The following is a 17,536-nucleotide window of genomic DNA, read 5'->3' on the forward strand; positions in this document are numbered from 1 at the left end:
ATTTAAGTTAACTATAACTTTTAGAAAAACACACACCTAATTTTTTTTTCATTGTCAGAACAAAGATAAGAAAATGTGTGGTGAAATTTCTTTTTATTAAAATATAGCTGGGTAATCTTTATGGAGTAACCTCTCTGCTAAGACCTCTCTCTATTGCCCCCAGAAATTCAGAGAGGAGCGTGCAGGCTTGTGAATTGGGCAGCCTTAGGCGCTAATCCTAACCTGACCACTTATTTATTAGCTAGTTGACAGAGGACACTCCCTCTACATAAAATGAGGATAAGTTCCCAAGCTGCAAAATATTATGAGGATCCACAGTAACTCAAAGGCCTAGTACATTGTAGATAAAACTGAAAATATTTTTAACTCCTCTTCCACTCACAAAGCAATGATTTCCAGTCTTAAGTGTGTCAAAGATGATTTTTAAATAGAAAGGCAGCATATTTTAAAACAAAACATCTTATTTTCTCGTATATATCATACCTGCTTTGCCAATCTGAACAGCCAGCTTTGTTAGTTTCCCTTGTAAAACAGATTTTTCCTTTTTTGGCAAATTTGCTTTCTTTTTGTCTTTTTCATCACCATCTCCACCTTCTTCACTCTTCAAAGGCTGCATTTCCATGGCTGCACCATCCTGGGCTTTTGCTACATTGAAGAGCAAATATAACTTCACTACATTTTAAAGGCACACGTAACTGTTAACATTTTCAAGCAATTTTTGGGAAAAAAAAATCAATTTCTTATAGAAACACAAAAATTTAAACATTTAGCTTCCTGTGTGTGTCTGTGCCTACCCAGAGAAAATAAGACAATTAGTGCCACTAGGTTTTGAAACTCTGTGCCAGATTTGAGAATGTTGAGCTAGGAAATAGGGATGAGGCATAAGAAGAAATACAGGGTCCTGAAAGAGCTAAATACCAAATCATTTTTCTTCCTGTGTGTTGTGTTAGATAATGAGACTCATTCCAAACACCATAAATCCCTCCCACATAAGTTATGACCATAATGTAGAACATTACGTAGGACCACACATATAGAGAAATGCACATATGCTTACAGACTATTAAACAGCTGCAAAAAAATTTACATTTTATATTTTGTTTCTTATGCATTTTTGCTAGCAATCATATCGTAACCAATGATAAATACTGAAATGCTTAAGTTTAAAGTTACCTACATCTGGACCTTTCTAAGCTTACTACCACAGGTCATAATTAAAGTCTTATTAACATTGTAAAGGCAGCATGAGTCAGGCACTGACAAAAGAGACATTCACCCAAGTAATACAGATTGTTAATTTTCCGCATACATTCTACTTTTGGATGAATACAGTACACAAGAGATGTATTTGTGGATATAATGAGAACAAGCTAAGTGTACTTTTATCCTCCTGAATTTACCTTTGTTGCGATTCTCAATAGCTCCGTCTTGTTTCTTATCTGTAGGAACAAAATGGGAATTAAAGCTTTCCAAAAGAAATGAATACAGCCATGTTAAATTATGCAAAGGTAGCTCACATTTCTATAACAGAACTGTTACACAATGGTGTGTGTGTGTGTGTGTGTGTGTGTGTGTGTACAGATTAGAAAGCATTTGGCCCATAATGACCTTCTGGCTCTATCACTCCCTAGGTCTTAACCATGGGGGGACACTCTAAAATAATTTGGGGCATCTACACTTGGTTGATTTCTCCATAAGACTTTACTCTTTTTTATGCTGCAATACACCCAAATATGGTACAAGAGGTTTTCAAACTAAATACAGATATAAGCCTAAGAATGTGGAAAAGGGAAGGGGTAGAGGGAGGAAGGAATGTCATAGGAAGACAACAGGCACACAGGAGAACTCTGATGGGAATGAGAGCCAAATTGGTATGTATAAAAGACAGGGGAGGCAAGCAAGTAAAACTAGAATATGAAGGTACAAAATAAGACAGTAAAACTACTAGTTAAGGTAATCCCCCAATTCATTTAGATTTGGAGGAAAACAGAAAGATGAGAATGTCTAATGTAAAATGTAATCAAGGAGGGAATGGGTCTATTGTTTGGAGTAGGGAGTATAATATTAAAAATGACGAAGAGGAAAGAATCACTCAGCCTATTCTTCTTTCAACTTCTCTATCAAGGAGACCTACCTTCAAACTGGAAAACGTGGAACAAATATGGTCAAAGAGGAACAGATGCTCAAGACAGGTGAGGAGACAGAATACCTAGGTACTGTGAATGAGCCCAACTTTGGAAAGAGACCAAACATTCACATTCCAGATTATGAAGGCAACTGAGACAGATTAACCTGGATTATATTAATATATAATATCAATTTATTCAGGGGAATGGTAAAAGAGATGGAAGTCCACAGATGCAAAAACGGTGTCTCCATTACACACACACACACACACACACACACACACACACTCTCTCTCTCTCTCTCTCTCTCACCAAGAATCAAAAACAGCAGTCAGTTAGATGTTAGTTCCTGGGAATACTCTTGACTGGATTAATAAAAATAGGTATATAAGATCTTAGAAAAAAAAGGTGCTTGTTGGAAAAGAAACTGTAGGGTTAACAGGAACAAGGTCATGATGTGAACTTCCCTTTCTTTTTTTAATAGGGTCTGTTGACTTTAGTCTCCTGTAAATTAGGATGCAACACAATATATGGTGAAGAGCACACACTTTTGAGTCAGACAAGTGGGTCTGATCTGCCACTAATTAGATCTTCGACTTGGAGCAAGTTATGCAACCTCCATAAGCGTCAGTTTACTTGTCAGAAAAAAGATAAATAGTCTTTTCTGTATGGTTGTAAGGATTATTGAGATAACGCATATAAAGCGGTCCAGAAATGGTATCAGCACTACGCACTGGACCCTTAGGGCAGCACGTGGAGGGCTGCTGCGACGAGTGAGACAGGAAAAACCTACAGCGTGGGGCCTGCCTCCCTTGCCGGCAGCCAGAACTCTTCAAACATAGTTCTCTTTGAAATCAACATTTCACAGCTCAAGACAAAACCCAAAAACCGAACCAAAACACCTAAATATTAAAAACACTGCTGTAGATATAGCAAGCCAAGATTTTAGTAAGGCATTTATTTTATAAGATCTCAAAATACTTACGTGTGTGAGAGAAATATGGACTTACTAGCCCAAGTAAAATTAAATAAATCTAAGCAGTTAAACCACAGTAAAGTGCTATTGCCCTAAAGGGAAAAACTCTGGAGTAAAGGGTGAGGAGGGCTTTTTTAAAAAGGAGACATACTTCGCAACTAAGTGATCCTGAGCTATTTCCCTATGTATAACAGCTTCTTATAAGATCCTTGTGGATAAACTATGGTTATCAAGTTTGCTGATAATAGATCCCCCTTGGAGGGACAGCAGATACAATGGATCAAGACTAAAATTTTAAAACCTTGGTATCTAATGATGGGCTGAATATAAGAAGGCAAATACATGAGGTGTCAAAGTGAAGTACTGATCTTATGTCTAAAACCAAGTACATAAGTATAGACTGGGAAATGTTGAGTAGTAGAAAACTTGAAAAAGATGAAAAGCTCAATGAGGCCAAAAAGTGATATGGTTGACAAGGAAAGCTCCTACTGAAGTAGCAAAAAAATAAGCAAAGGAAGTGGGAGTTTAATTCATTTTGCTGGTCAAATGACAGGGAGATTTTAAAGTATTCAAGGAGATGCTGAATACATCCGGCTATGGTAAAGCAGGATTGATATCTTCTTTCATAAAGCCCTCCTCAGACTGCTAAGTCTTAAAAAAAAATTCCCCCTCCATCAATTCTACCTCTTGAAAGTACTATGCTGGGTAACTAATTTTTTGTAGAACTCTTCATTTCAAAATCTGATGAAACAGGTATTTTTTGGATGAGTTCTTACAATCTAGCTGCCGTATTTCCAAATACCAATTCTTATAGCATATTGTTAGCCTTACTTTTCTTTTCCTTTTTCTTCTCATCTTTCTTCTCTTCCTCTTCACCTCCAGCTCCAAGTAAGGTAAAGATAATTCCAGTTTGAGAATTTATACCCACAGCAGTAACTACCATTCTTCCAGAGCCTTCCATTACATGAGTACCTACGACAACAGAAAATGTGTTTTTAAAATTCAACAACACATTAAAATAAAACCAAAATTCTTGTGCTTAAGGTTTTAAGTCTGTAATAAGTCATCTGAGTTCAAAGCTCACTCTACCAGTCATTTATCATGTGATACTGGGCAAACTGTAACATCTCAATTACTAGTCCATAAACGTGGATAACAGTACCTATACTCTGTAAAAATGAGACGCAAATTAAGTCTGTAAGTGTAAAGTGTTTGGCACATTGCCTGGAATTTTAGGGGTTCAATGAATGTTCAATATTTAAATTATAACTGTATTATTATTATTAGGGACAATTCACTTATAAAGAAATGTGCTTACAACAAAAAGGATCACACAGCAACAACTGACATATTCCTAAGCCAACCCCACCACCTTTCCCTAACCCAGGCTTTCATGCCAGCCCACCTAGATCACTGCAACAGCAGCCTAGCTAGTTTCTGTCTTTCCAGTTCATCCTGAAATAGGTTTACCTTTCCTAAGATGTGATTTTATCATAAGCCTCTCATGACTCCAAAACTTCTGACCCTCACTGACTACTGGATAAAGTTCAAAGTCGTCACATGGAGACCAAACAACACTCCCAACTTTTTCATCCATTAGCCTAACATAAAACTCCATTACAAAAAGCTGGGGAGCAGAGATGGGAACACTGGCTGAATTCTGACTGTCCCTCACAACAGTCTTGCAAGCAGCAGGCATTATTATTCTTATTTCCTAGAAACTTGCCCAATGTTACACAACTATTAAGTGACAAGGCAGATTCAATCCAGCTCTGTCAGAGCACAGAGGGCATATTCTTCCTATGATATAATGTCACTAAGGTTGCTCACAACTCTCCAACCTGTACGACCACACCTCTACATCTTTCCCTCACTCATTAAAAGGCTTCCCACCTCTCTAATATTTTTGTGAATTTTAAGTAACTTTCAAAACTTAACTCTTTTTAATATACTCAATAAAGTCTTCTTTATAGTTATCACTTATTTATTTGATCTCCTAGTTTACAACCACCTGGAGGGCAGGGTCTGTAGCACTACTATACCATCCTGTGTACCAAAACAATGTTCAATGGTAATTTGCAAAATAAGATCGTAAAGCATATGTACTTACTCCAGTACTTAAAAATTTATATTTGGCTGTTAATTACTAAGTAATTTATCCAATATGAAATTTTTTGGCCTTTGATTTTCCTGCTTTAAAAAATCTATATTCTGACTATTTCACTAATTATTAGCTTCTTTGTCAGTAAAAATGCAAGGGAAACAAGAAATTAAATTAAGGACAGTGAAACAATATTTATTGAGCAAGGATTAAATGTAAAAGACAGTTTGTTTCTTTTAACAATTCTAGCTTTCAGCAAATTTCAGTTTTTTATGTTCTGTTCTTCTCGACCACAGGTAATCAAATGTTGGCAGGTAATATGCTCAGGCAAAGTAAACAGTTTTTGTTCTGGTCATATCCCTACCGCTAACTGAATAACTACTTTTAAACATCTAAATTTAAGAAGCCAAGAACAGCAGTGAGAGATGGCATCATGAGAATAAATTTAAAAATAAATGCATTTCATGTTTTCAGTACATTTTTGGAAGAGGGAAATAAATGCAGAAAAACTTTCCCACCCGTACTGTGATAAGGAACTCCAGAAAGTTATTTCAGTCTTTTCTTAAACATGGAAAATTTATAGAGTCCTCTTGGTATACTTGGTGTGTCGGGAACCTGAGTCTACAAAAACTTACCAGCCATCTCTGTTAAAACAGAAAAGGACTAAGGTTCCGTTAAAGGATGTCATTCTGAAGAGCTAAGCACTGTGTGAATAAGCTAGATGTACATCAAAGCCCATGAAGTATACATGGCAAAAAGGCAAGAGGAGACTACCTCAGTTCACCAAATACTGTGGCCTGGTCAGTCTGTGGCAGTTAGGTATGACTAGCTAGCTTCCCTCTCCTTTGGAAAAATCACAGATTTTACTTGGCTAACATTAACCACAGTTTCTTAGAAGTATGGCAAGGAATAAGTAAAATAAGTATACATTAAACTTAAATACATTATATATCCAAGATATTTCTATTTGGAATGAATTTCAAGCAGAGCAATATAAAGAAAAATTCAAATAGAGTAGGAATGTTCTTAGTAGTGCAGGATATTGAAGGTACACAAATCCCAAGATTTTTTCAAAGAAACAAAAGTCTATATTAAAATGAAACTTTCCCCCTATTTATAATGCTGTTTATAAATGTATATACATGAAATTACTCTGATTTTTAGTGGTGGGACGTTTTACAATAAGCCTTTTGGCACATATTTACAAATCTTAAAAAGGTAATAGTTAAGCTTAAGTATGTGCCCCGAAGTTGTGATTCTAACTTAACTGACCCTTGTCACACGTTTGACTTTGGTTTCAGTAAAACCATGTCCAACCAATTAGAATATAAAGTTCACAGAGAAGTGAAAAAGTATAGCTGCCAAGTTATTAAATATTTAAATAAGCAGAATCTCCTTCCAATGTAGGAAATGTTAGCATTCCATTAACATCTGAAAATAATAATTAAAGACAAATAGGCAACATTTTCTTATTCCAAATGCTAGTATAACTCAATCTAAAAATCTATTTAAACCAAATGTCTTACAAGCAATTTTGTAAATTCTATAAAGAACACTAGAAAATTAAGAGTAGGAAACTGAAAATCAAAAGCTAAGGAACTGGTATAATTTTGGAGACAAGTTGTGGTACTCTGGTTTCCTTTCATGTAGCATCTTAGAAGGCAGCTTGTAATTTTTTTCATTATCCCTTCCATTTCATTTCCAATTAACCTTAGGTCTAGCTATCAACAGTTAAGCTGTTGTAAAAGCCTCCTAAGTAGACACCCACCTCCCCTTTTCAGACAGCACCCTCACTACACAAAGCCTTAGATTTTCAGAACATGTCTTAACCGTGTGCAAATTCAGTTCTGCCTAGAAGATGTGGTACTACTCCTGGACCTATTTATTATTAATCATATTACCTTAGATAAATAGTTAATGTCTCAGACTCATTCCTCAGTAGTTAAATGAGAAAGCAAGATTAGGTTAACTTTAAGGATTTTATGAGTTGTTTTTTTTTTTAATCCTGTCCTTTGTAGACCATCATAGAGAATTCATTAATTTGCTTTAAACACACAATCATTCTTTAATTTTGTATTACAATAGCCCTTAAGAATAAATGTAAAACAGATCAATTTAACAGAGATCATTAGGCTTATACTTTAGTTTTATCATTATACTAACATTAACACCGACTCTCAAATCTCTTCATTTTTTTGGACTCGGGTTCCTCATTCGTAAAATACAGTTCTGGATTTAAAGATCTCTAACGTCTCTGCTGACTTACAAAAGAAAGTCTCTGAAGTTTATAAGGGTAGAAGCTAACATAAAATACAGATTCCTCTTCACATTTACTGGCTCTTTGGGGAACTGTCTGCTGACAGTGGTATATAGTTGCGGAGGAGGAAAAAGTTCAGTTATAAAAGAAACTCGTACCTGATAAAAGTAAGGGATCCTTATCTAAAGACTTCTTAACATGATCAGATTCACCAGTCAACGAGCTTTCATCAATTTTAAGATCATTGCCTTGAATAAGTATGCCATCAGCGGGAAGAAGATCACCTAAAACAAAATAAAGGTATGCTAAACTGTGAACAAGATTACAATAACATCACATCATGTGTAATATGCACTGCCCTTTTTTACTTACCATATTTCACTTGAGCAATATCTCCAACTGTAATGTCAGCTACAGGTATCTGAATGACTTGACCACCCCTGATGACTGTGAACTTCTGTTCTTGTTCAATTCGACTCTGCAAACCTCTGAACTGTTTTTCCTTACTCCAGTCATTGAAAGCTGTTACTAATACTACACACACTACTGACAAGAGGATTGCAGCTCCTTCAATCCAACCAGTTTCACCTTCACCTTCTTCCTCTCCAACAGAAACGTCTCCACAAACTATTTGGAAAGAAAGAAAATGCTGATCAAAAAAGATTCTGAATTGATGGCAACAGATACGTAATTATAATGTTTATAGGCCCCGTTAACTTTGCTTACAGCTCTAAACACTTTATTGATTCAAAGCATTCCATAATGATGCTGCTGCTTACTCTGTTAATTTCAAGCTCCCTGCCTCTGAGGAGTCTCATCTTTAGGGTAGGGAGGCAGTCTAGGGTACCTGTTAAGAGTGAGGACACTGGGGAAGATTAAATCTCGACCCTAAGGCAAGTTACTTATTTTTGAGACTCAGTTTCTTCATCTGTCAAATTAGGAGACCACCACTTACTGCAGAGTTGTTGAGAGAATTAAATGCGAAGACACTTGTAAAGAAGGTAGAGCAGTGGCTGAGACATCCTTCACACTCAACCAATAGTTAATGCTATTACTACATATAGTAGGCAAGTCATACATGGAAAGTTAAGTATTATGTGTTTACCCATGAACCATGCTTATTTACCATATCAGTTTCACTGGAGTATGATAAAAGCTTGACTTTCATAACATAAAAATTTAAGCTAAGTGCTACTCATTCATTCAACTATTTGAGCACCTACTTTAGGTGCCAACTCTGTTTTCAAAGCTAAGGATGTAACAGTGAATAAGACATATAAGCTCCTTCTCCTCAGGGAACCTATACTCAGATTGGTAGGTGTGAATGAGATATGAAAAAATCAGATAATAAAACCCAAGTAATTAATTTCAGATATCGTAAGTGTCATGAAGAAAATAAAATATGGTGATGTGCTAGCAAATGAAAGAAGAGGGCTAACTGTGGTTGGGTGAACAGAGAAGACCCCTCTGAGGTGTCCATGACACTTGAGCTAGGAGCCAAATGATATGAGTGAATTAGCCATATAGATTTAAGGGAAGAGGATTCCGGAGAGAGATTAAAGTCAGCACAGAGGCTCTATGGCAGAAAAGACTTTAAAATAAAGACAGAGGTGGGGACAAAAGAAACCTCAAAATTGTAGGGCCAGTAATGGTGAAGAATGAACAAGGATGGTACTTTTTGAACCTTGGGCTGTAATCTATTTGTGAGTCTAAAATCAATTCAGACCTTCAAGATGGTGGAGGAACAGGACATGGAGATCACTTCCTCGACACAAATACATCAGAAATACATCTACACGTGGAACAACTAACTCCTACAGAACACCTACTGAACGCTGGCATAAGACCTCAGACTTCCCAAAACGCAAGAAACTCCCCACGTACCAGGGTAGGGCAAAAGAAAAAACAGAGACAAAAGAATAGGGGCAGGATCTGCACCAGTGGGAGGGAGCTGTGGAGGAGGAAAGGTTTCCACACACTAGGAAGCCCCTTTGCGGGTGGAGACGGCGGGTGGCGGAGGGAGAAAGCTTCGGAGCCGCGCAGGAGAGCACAGCAACAGGGGTGCGGGGGTCAAAGCGGGGAGATTCCAGCACAGAGGATCGGTGCCGATCAGCACTCACCAGCCCGAGAGGCTTGTCTGCTCACCGGTCGGGGCGGGTAGGGACTGGGAGCTGAGGCTCGGGCTTCTTCAGAGGTCAGATCCCAGGGAGAGGACTGGGGTTGGCTGCGTGAACACAGCCTGAAGGGGCTAATGCGCCACAGCTAGCCGGGAGGGAGTCCGGGAAAAAGCCTGGACCTGCCCAAGAGGCGAGAGACCATTGTTTCCGGGTGTGCGACGAGAGGAGATTCAGAGCACCGCCTAAACGAGCTCCAGAGACGGGCGCGAGCTGCGGCTATCAGCGTGGACCCAAGAGACGGGCATGAGAGGCTAAGTCTGCTGCTGCCGCCACCAAGAAGCCTGTGTGCAAGCACAGGTCACTATCCACACCTCCCCTGCCGAGAGCCTGTGCAGCCCACCACTGCCAGGGTCCCGGGATCCAGGGACTTCTCCGGGAGAACGCACGCGTGCCTCAGGCTGTTGCAACGTCATGCTGGCCTCTGCTGCCGAAGGCTCACCCAGCATTCCGTACCCCTCCCACCTCACAGCCTGAGTGAGCCAGAGCCCCTAATCAGCTGCTCCTTTAACCCCGTCCCGTCTGGGCGGGGAACAGACGCCCTCGGGCGACCTACACGCAGAGGCAGGGCCAAATCCAAAGCTGAGCCCCAGGAGCTGTGCAAAGAGAAAGGGAAATCGCTCCCAGCAGCCTCAGGAGCAGTCGATTAAATCTCCACAATCAACCTGACGTACCCTGCGCATCTGTGGAATACCTGAAGGGACAACGAATCATCCCAAACTTGAGGAGGTGGACTTTGTATGATTTTGTCTGTATAGCTTTGATTTAACCATTTGTCCTAGGGTTCTGTCTGTCCTTTTTTTTTTTTTTAAGGATAGTTTTTAGCGCTTGTTATCATTGGTGGATTTGTTTTTTTGGTTTGGTGCCTCTCTTCTTTCTTTATTACTTTTTAATTCTTTTTGTACTTTTAATAATTTTTTTATTTTAATAACTTTTATTTTTTCTCTTTCTTTCTTTCTCCCTTTTCTTCTGAGCCATGTGGCTGACAGGGTCTTGGTGCTCCGGCCGGGTGTCAGGCCTGAGACTCTGTGGTGGGAGAGCCAAGTTCAGGACACTGGTGCACCAGAGACCTCCCGGCTCTGCCTAATGTCAAATGGCAAGAGCTCTCCCTAATGTCAAATGGCAAGAGCTCTCCCAGAGATCTCGATCTCAACTCTAAGACCCAGCTCCACTCAACGACCAGCAAGCTACAGTGCTGGACACCCCATGCCAAACAACTAGAAAGACAGGAACACAATCCCAGCCATTAGCAGAGAGGCTGCCTAAAATCATAATAAGGCCACAGACACCCCAAAACACACCACGGGATGCAGTCCTGCCCACCAGAAAGACAAGATCCAGCCTCATCCACCAAAACACAGGCAATAGTCCCCTCCACCAGAAAGCCTACACAACCCACTGAACCAACCTTAGCCACTGGGGGCAGACACCAAAAACAACGGGAACTATGAACCTGCAGCCTGTGAAAAGGAGACCCCAAACACAGTAAGTTAAGCAAAATGAGAAGACAGAGAAACACACAGCAGATGAGGGAGCAAGGTAAAAATCCAACATACCAAACAAATGAAGAGGAAATAAGCAGTCTACCTGAAAAGGAGTTCAGAGTAATGATAGTAAAGATGATCCAAAATCTTGGAAATAGAATGGAGAAAACAAAAGAAACGTTTAACAAGGACATAGAAGAATGAAAGAGCAAACAATGATGAACAACACAATAAATGAAATTAAAAATTCTCTAGAAGAAATCAATAGCAGAATAACTGACGCAGAAGAATGGATAAGTGACCTGGAAGATAAAATAGTGGAAATAACTACCACAGAGCAGAATAAAAAAGAATGAAAAGAATTGAGGACAGTCTCAGAGACCTCTGGGACAACACTGAACGCACCAACATTCGAATTATAGGGATACCAGAAGAAAAAGAGAAAAAAGAAAGGGAATGAGAAAATATATGAAGAGATTATAGTTGAAAACGTCCCTAATGTGGGAAAGGAAATAGTCAATCAAGTCCAGGAAGCACCGAGAGACCCATACAGGATAAATCCAAGGAGAAACATGCCAAGACACATATTACTCAAACTATCAAAAATTAAATACAAAGAAAACATATTAAAAGCAGCAAGGGAAAAACAAAAATTAACATACAAAGGAATCCCCATAAGGTTAACAGCTGATCTTTCAGCAGAAACTCTGCAAGCCAAAAAGGAGTGGCAGGACCTATTTAAAGGGATGAAAGGGAAAAACCTACAACCAGGATTACTCTACCAAGCAAGGATTGCATTCAGATTGGATGGAGAAATTAAAACCTTTACAGACAAGCAAAAGGTGAGAGAATTCAGCACCACCAAACCAGCTTTACAACAAATGCTAAAGGAACTTCTCTAGGCAGGAAACACAAGAGAAGGAAAAGACTTACAATGGTAAGCCCAAAACAATTAAGAAAATGGTAGTAGGAACATATATATCGATAACTACCTTAAACATAAATGGACTAAATGCTCCCACCAAAAGACACAGACTGGCTGATTAGATACAAAAACAAGACCCATGTATATGCTGTCTACAAGAGACCCACTTCAGACCTAGGGACACATACAGACTGAAAGTGAGGGGATGGAAAAAGATATTCCATGAAAATGGAAACCAAAAGAAAACTGGAGTAGCAATTCTCATATCAGACAAAATAGACTTTAAAATAAAGACTATTACAACAGACAAAGAAGGACACTACATAATGATCAAAGGATCAAGGAGAATGATATAACAATTGTAAATATTTATGCACCAAACATAGGAGCATCTCAGTACATAAGGCAAATGCTAACAGCCATAAAAGGGGATATTGACAGTAACACAATCGTAGTAGAGGACTTCAACACCCCACTTCCACCAATGGACAGATCATCCAAAATGAAAATAAAGAAAGAAACACAAGCTTTAAATGATACATTAAACAAGACAGACTTAATTGATATTTATAGGACATTCCATCCAAAAACAACAGAATACACTTTCTTCTCAAGTGCTCATGGGACATTCTCCAGGATAGATCATAACTTGGGTCACAAATCAAGCCTTGGTAAATTTAAGAAAATAGAAATCGTATCAAGTATCTTTTCCAACCACAACGCTATGAGACTAGATATCAATTACAGGAAAAAAAATCTGTAAAATAACGAAGAGATCACTGAAGAAATCAAAGAGAAAATCAAAAACTACCTAGAAACAAATGACAATGAAAAACACAACGACTCAAAACCTATGGGATGCAACAAAAGCAGTTCAAAGAGGTAAGTTTATAGCAATAGAATCCTACCTCAAGAAACATGAAACATCTCAAATAAACAACATAACCTTACACCTAAAGCAATTAGAGAAAAGAACAAACCACCCCCAAAGTTATCAGAAATCATAAAGATCATAAAGATCAAATCAGAAATAAATGAAAAAGAAATAAAGGAAACAATAGCAAAGATCAATAAAACTAAAGGCTGGTTCTTTGAGAAGATAAACATAATTGATAAACCATTAGCCAGACTCATCAAGAAAAAAAGGGAGAAGACTCAAATCAACAGAATTAGAAATGAAAAAGGAGAAGTAACAACTGACACTGCAGAAATACAAAGGATCATGGGAGATTATTACAAGCAACTATATGCCAATAAAATGGACAAGCTGGAAGAAATGGACAAATTCTTAGAAAAGCACAACCTTCCGAGACAAACAGGAAGAAACAGAAAATATAAACAGACCAATCACAAGCACTGAAATTGACACTGTGGTTAAAAATCTTCCAACAAACAAAAGCCCAGGACCAGATGGCTTCACAGGCAAATTCTATCAAACATTTAGAGAAGAGCTAACACCTATATTTCTCAAACTCTTCCAAAACACAGCAGTGGGAGCAACACTCCCAATCTCATTCTACAAGGCCACCATCACCCTGATACCAAAACCAGACAAATATGTCACAAAGAAAGAAAAGTACAGGCCAGTATCACTGATGAACATAGATGCAAAAATCCTCAACAAAATACTAGCAAACAGAATCCAACAGCACATTAAAAGGATCATACACCATGATCAAGTGGGGTTTATCCCAGGAATGCAAGGATTCTTCAATATACGCAAATCAGTCAATGTGATAAACCATATTAACAAATTAAAGGAGAAAAACCATATGGTCATCTCAATAGATGCAGAGAAAGCTTTCGACAAAATTCAACACCGATTTATGATAAAAACCCTCCAGAAAGTAGGGACAGAGGGAACTTACCGCATCATAATAAAGGCCGTATATGACAAACCCACAGCCAACATTGTTCTCAATGGTGAAAAACTGAAACCATTTCCTCTAAGATCAGGAACAAGATAAGGCTGTCCACTCTCACCACTTATTCAACATAGTTTTGGAAGTTCTAACCACCAGCAATCAGAGAAGAAAAAGAAATAAAAGGAATCCAAATCGGAAAAGAAGTTAAGCTGTCACTGTTTGCAGATGACATGATACTATACACAGAGAATCCTAAAGATGCTACCAGAAAACTACTAGAGCTAATCAATGAATTTGGTAGAGTAGCAGGATACAAAATTAATGCACAGAAATCTCTTGCATTCCTATTCACTAATGATGAAAAATCTGAAAGAGAAATTAAGGAAACACTCCCATTTACCACTGCAACCAAAAGAATAAATACCTAGGAATAAACTTACCTTAGGAGACAAAAGACCTGTATGCAGAAAAATATAAGATACTGATGAAAGCAATTAAAGATGATACAAACAGATGGAGAGATATACCATGTTCTTGGATTGGAAGAATCAACATTGTGAAAATGACTCCACTACCCAACGCAATCTACAGATTCAATGCAATCCCTATCAAATTACCACTGGCATTTTTCACAGAACTAGAACAAAAAATTTCACAATTTGTATGGAAACAAAAAAGACCCCGAATAGCCAAAGCAATCTTGAGAAAGAAAAACGGAGCTGGAGGAATCAGGCTCCTTGACTTCAAACTATACTACAAAGCTACAGTAATCAAGACAGGATGGTACTGGCACAAAGACAGAAATATAGATCAATGGAACAGGACAGAAAGCCCAGTGATAAACCCACGCACATATGGTCACCTTATCTTTGATAAAGGAGGCAAGAATATACAATGGAGAAAAGGCAGCCTCTTCAGTAAGTGGTGCTGGGAAAACTGGACAGCTACATGTAAAAGAATGAAATTAGAACATTCCCTAACACCATACTCAAAAATAAACTCAAAATGGATTAAAGACCTAAACGTAAGGCCAGACACTATGAAACTCTTAGAGGGAAACATAGGCAGAACACTCTTTGACATAAATCACAGTAAGATCCTTTTTGACCCAACTCCTAGAGAAATGGAAATAAAAACAAAAATAAAGAAATGGGATCTAATGAAACTTAAAAGCTTTTGCACAGCAAAGGAAACAATAAACAAGACAAAAAGACAACCCTCAGAATGGGAGAAAATATTTGCAAATAAAGCAACTGACAAAGGATTAATCTCCAAAGTTTATAAGCATCTCATGCAGCTCAATATCAAAAACATAAACAACCCAATCCAAAAATGGGCAGAAGACCTAAAGAGACATTTCTCCAAAGAAGATACAGATTGCCAACAAACACATGAAAGGATGCTCAACATCAGTAATCATTACAGAAATGCAAATAAAAACTACAGTGAAGTATCACCTCACACCAGTCAGAATGGCCATCATCAAAAAATCTACGAACAATAAATGCTGGAGAGGGTTTGGAGAAAGGGGAACCCTCTTACACTGCTGGTGGAAATGTAAACTGATACAGCCACTATGGAGAACAGTAAAGAGGTTCCTTAAAAAACTAAAAATAGAACTACCATACGACCCAGCAATCCCACTACTGGGCATGTACCTTGAGAAAACCATAATTCCAAAGAGTCATGTACCACAATGTTTACTGCAGCTCTATTTACAATAGCCAGGAAATGGAAGCAACCTAAGTGTCCATTGACAGATGAATGAATAAAGAAGATGTGGCACATACGAAGTATTACTGTCAGAAAAAGAAATAAAATTGAGTTATTTGTAGTGAGGTGGATGGACCTAGAGTCTGTCATACAGAGTAAAGTAAACCAGAAAGAGAAAAACAAATACCGTATGCTAACACATATATATGGAATATAAAAAAATGGTTCTGATGAACCTAGGTGCAGGACAGGAATAAAGACGCAGACGTAGAGAATGGACTTGAGGACACGGGGAGGGGGAAGGGTAATCTGGGACGAAGTGAGAGAGTGGCATGGACATATATACACTACCAAATGTAAAACAGATAGCTAGTGGGAAGCAGCCACATAGCACAGGGAGGTCAGCTCGGTGCTTTGTGACCACTTAGGGGGGTGGGAGGGAGATGCAAGAGGGAGGAGATATGGGGATAAAGTATATGTATAGCTTATTCAATTCGTTATAAAGCAGAAACTAACACACCACTGTAAAGCAATTATACTCCAATAAAGTTGTTTTTAAAATAAATGAAGAAAATAAAATCAATTCAGTGGCTAGAAAGGATATGCATGTAGTAAAGGTGAACTGTTTTTTGAAAGCTTACTTTGGTTATTTTTAAATTCACATGAAGGAGTATGTTCTTTGTTCCTATGTAAAGTTCTTTCTTACTGAGCATTGAGCTAAAATCTCTGAAAGTCAATGGTTCTCTTAGGAAATGCAGAACAGGAAATGGATTATTCACAAGAAAATAATGAGTAAACCAATGACACTAGAAATGATTAAAGCATATTCCAGAAGAGTGAGCATGAACTAAAGAGAGGACTTGAGGTGCAAGGGTGCTGAATAAAGATGAATCAGGGAGAGGTATGTGGGACAGATAAAGGGAGAGAAGACAGAAGCTGGAGAAAAATCAATTTGCGTGAAATGGAACAATCACCATCCCCACCAAATGGGCATGATGTGAACAATCACAAAAAATATCCGTGTGAAGATCAGCAGGATTCAGCCACCAATGGGTATAAAGCATATTCTCCAAAGGAGATGGCTAGATGATCTACTGAGAGTGCTGGCCCCGCCATCCAAATACTAAAACTTCTATTTTATTTATTTTCAAGCTGAAGAAATAACTATGTATCACTGCATACAATAACCAATTAAGTGAATCTATGGTTTACATTATTTTCAATAGTAGAAGCTGTAAAGACAGCTTCCCCTTACCTTTCCCCCTGCCCAGAATATCAGAGATTTGCTCTCTGAATTACATAAAGCAAGTCTGAACTCAAGAACAGATGAAGGTTGAAATACTATACTGACCACTTTCACCAACCTTGAGGCAGTGCTAAAATATTATCTTCCAAATAAAGCTCTACAGTGGTCTTACTGGTTAAAAACATAAAAATGCAATACTTGGGACTTCCCTGGTGGTTCAGTGGTTAAGACTCTGCACTTTCACTGTAGGGGGTGCGGGTCTGATCCCTGGTCAGGGAACTAGGATCCCGCATGCTTGCACCGTATGGCCAAAAAATAAAATAAAATACAATTAAAAAACAATTAAAAATATATTAAATTAAAATCAAGTGATGGCAGGGGATTCCCTTACTGAAGATTGAAAAAAAAAAAAGCAATACTTTTTAATAGTGAATGACAGACTCTATCAGAAGATGAAATTTTACCAGTCGTATTTCAAGAAAAACTTTTACATAACTGGTGGATGGAAGTGAAAATAAGTATCATGATTTAGTGAGTACACTAAAATCTTCACTTGGATTTACCTAATGTTGAGTTTTTTCCAGCTATGACAGATATTAAAACCAAGTTCTGAAAGAAAACAAACTTAGATCCAAATCAGGCTAAATCAAGATTATAAACTATAATAAT

The 17,536-nt window shown here is 38.1% G+C and overlaps 1 protein-coding gene across 4 annotated transcripts in view; it reads right to left on the reverse strand.

The window, feature by feature from the left end:
• Positions 1–17,536, reverse strand: part of ATP2B1 (ATPase plasma membrane Ca2+ transporting 1) — a 131,745-nt gene that overhangs the window by 39,974 nt on the left and 74,235 nt on the right. For all 4 annotated transcript variants that reach the window (XM_089921114.1, XM_022552450.3, XM_089921115.1 and 1 more), the window contains exons 4-8: positions 7,833–8,087; positions 7,619–7,744; positions 3,934–4,074; positions 1,401–1,439; positions 484–645 (exon numbers count right to left, since the gene is read on the reverse strand). In XM_089921114.1, the coding sequence (XP_089777240.1) occupies positions 484–645; positions 1,401–1,439; positions 3,934–4,074; positions 7,619–7,744; positions 7,833–8,087 (723 nt within the window). The remainder of the gene's footprint in view (positions 1–483; positions 646–1,400; positions 1,440–3,933; positions 4,075–7,618; positions 7,745–7,832; positions 8,088–17,536) is intronic.

The sequence above is a fragment of the Delphinapterus leucas genome, chromosome 11 (genome assembly GCF_059928025.1).
Source record: "Delphinapterus leucas isolate spDelLeu-1000000601 "Yukka" chromosome 11, BTC_Dleu_Yukka2, whole genome shotgun sequence".
Taxonomy (NCBI): Eukaryota; Metazoa; Chordata; class Mammalia; order Artiodactyla; family Monodontidae; genus Delphinapterus; species Delphinapterus leucas.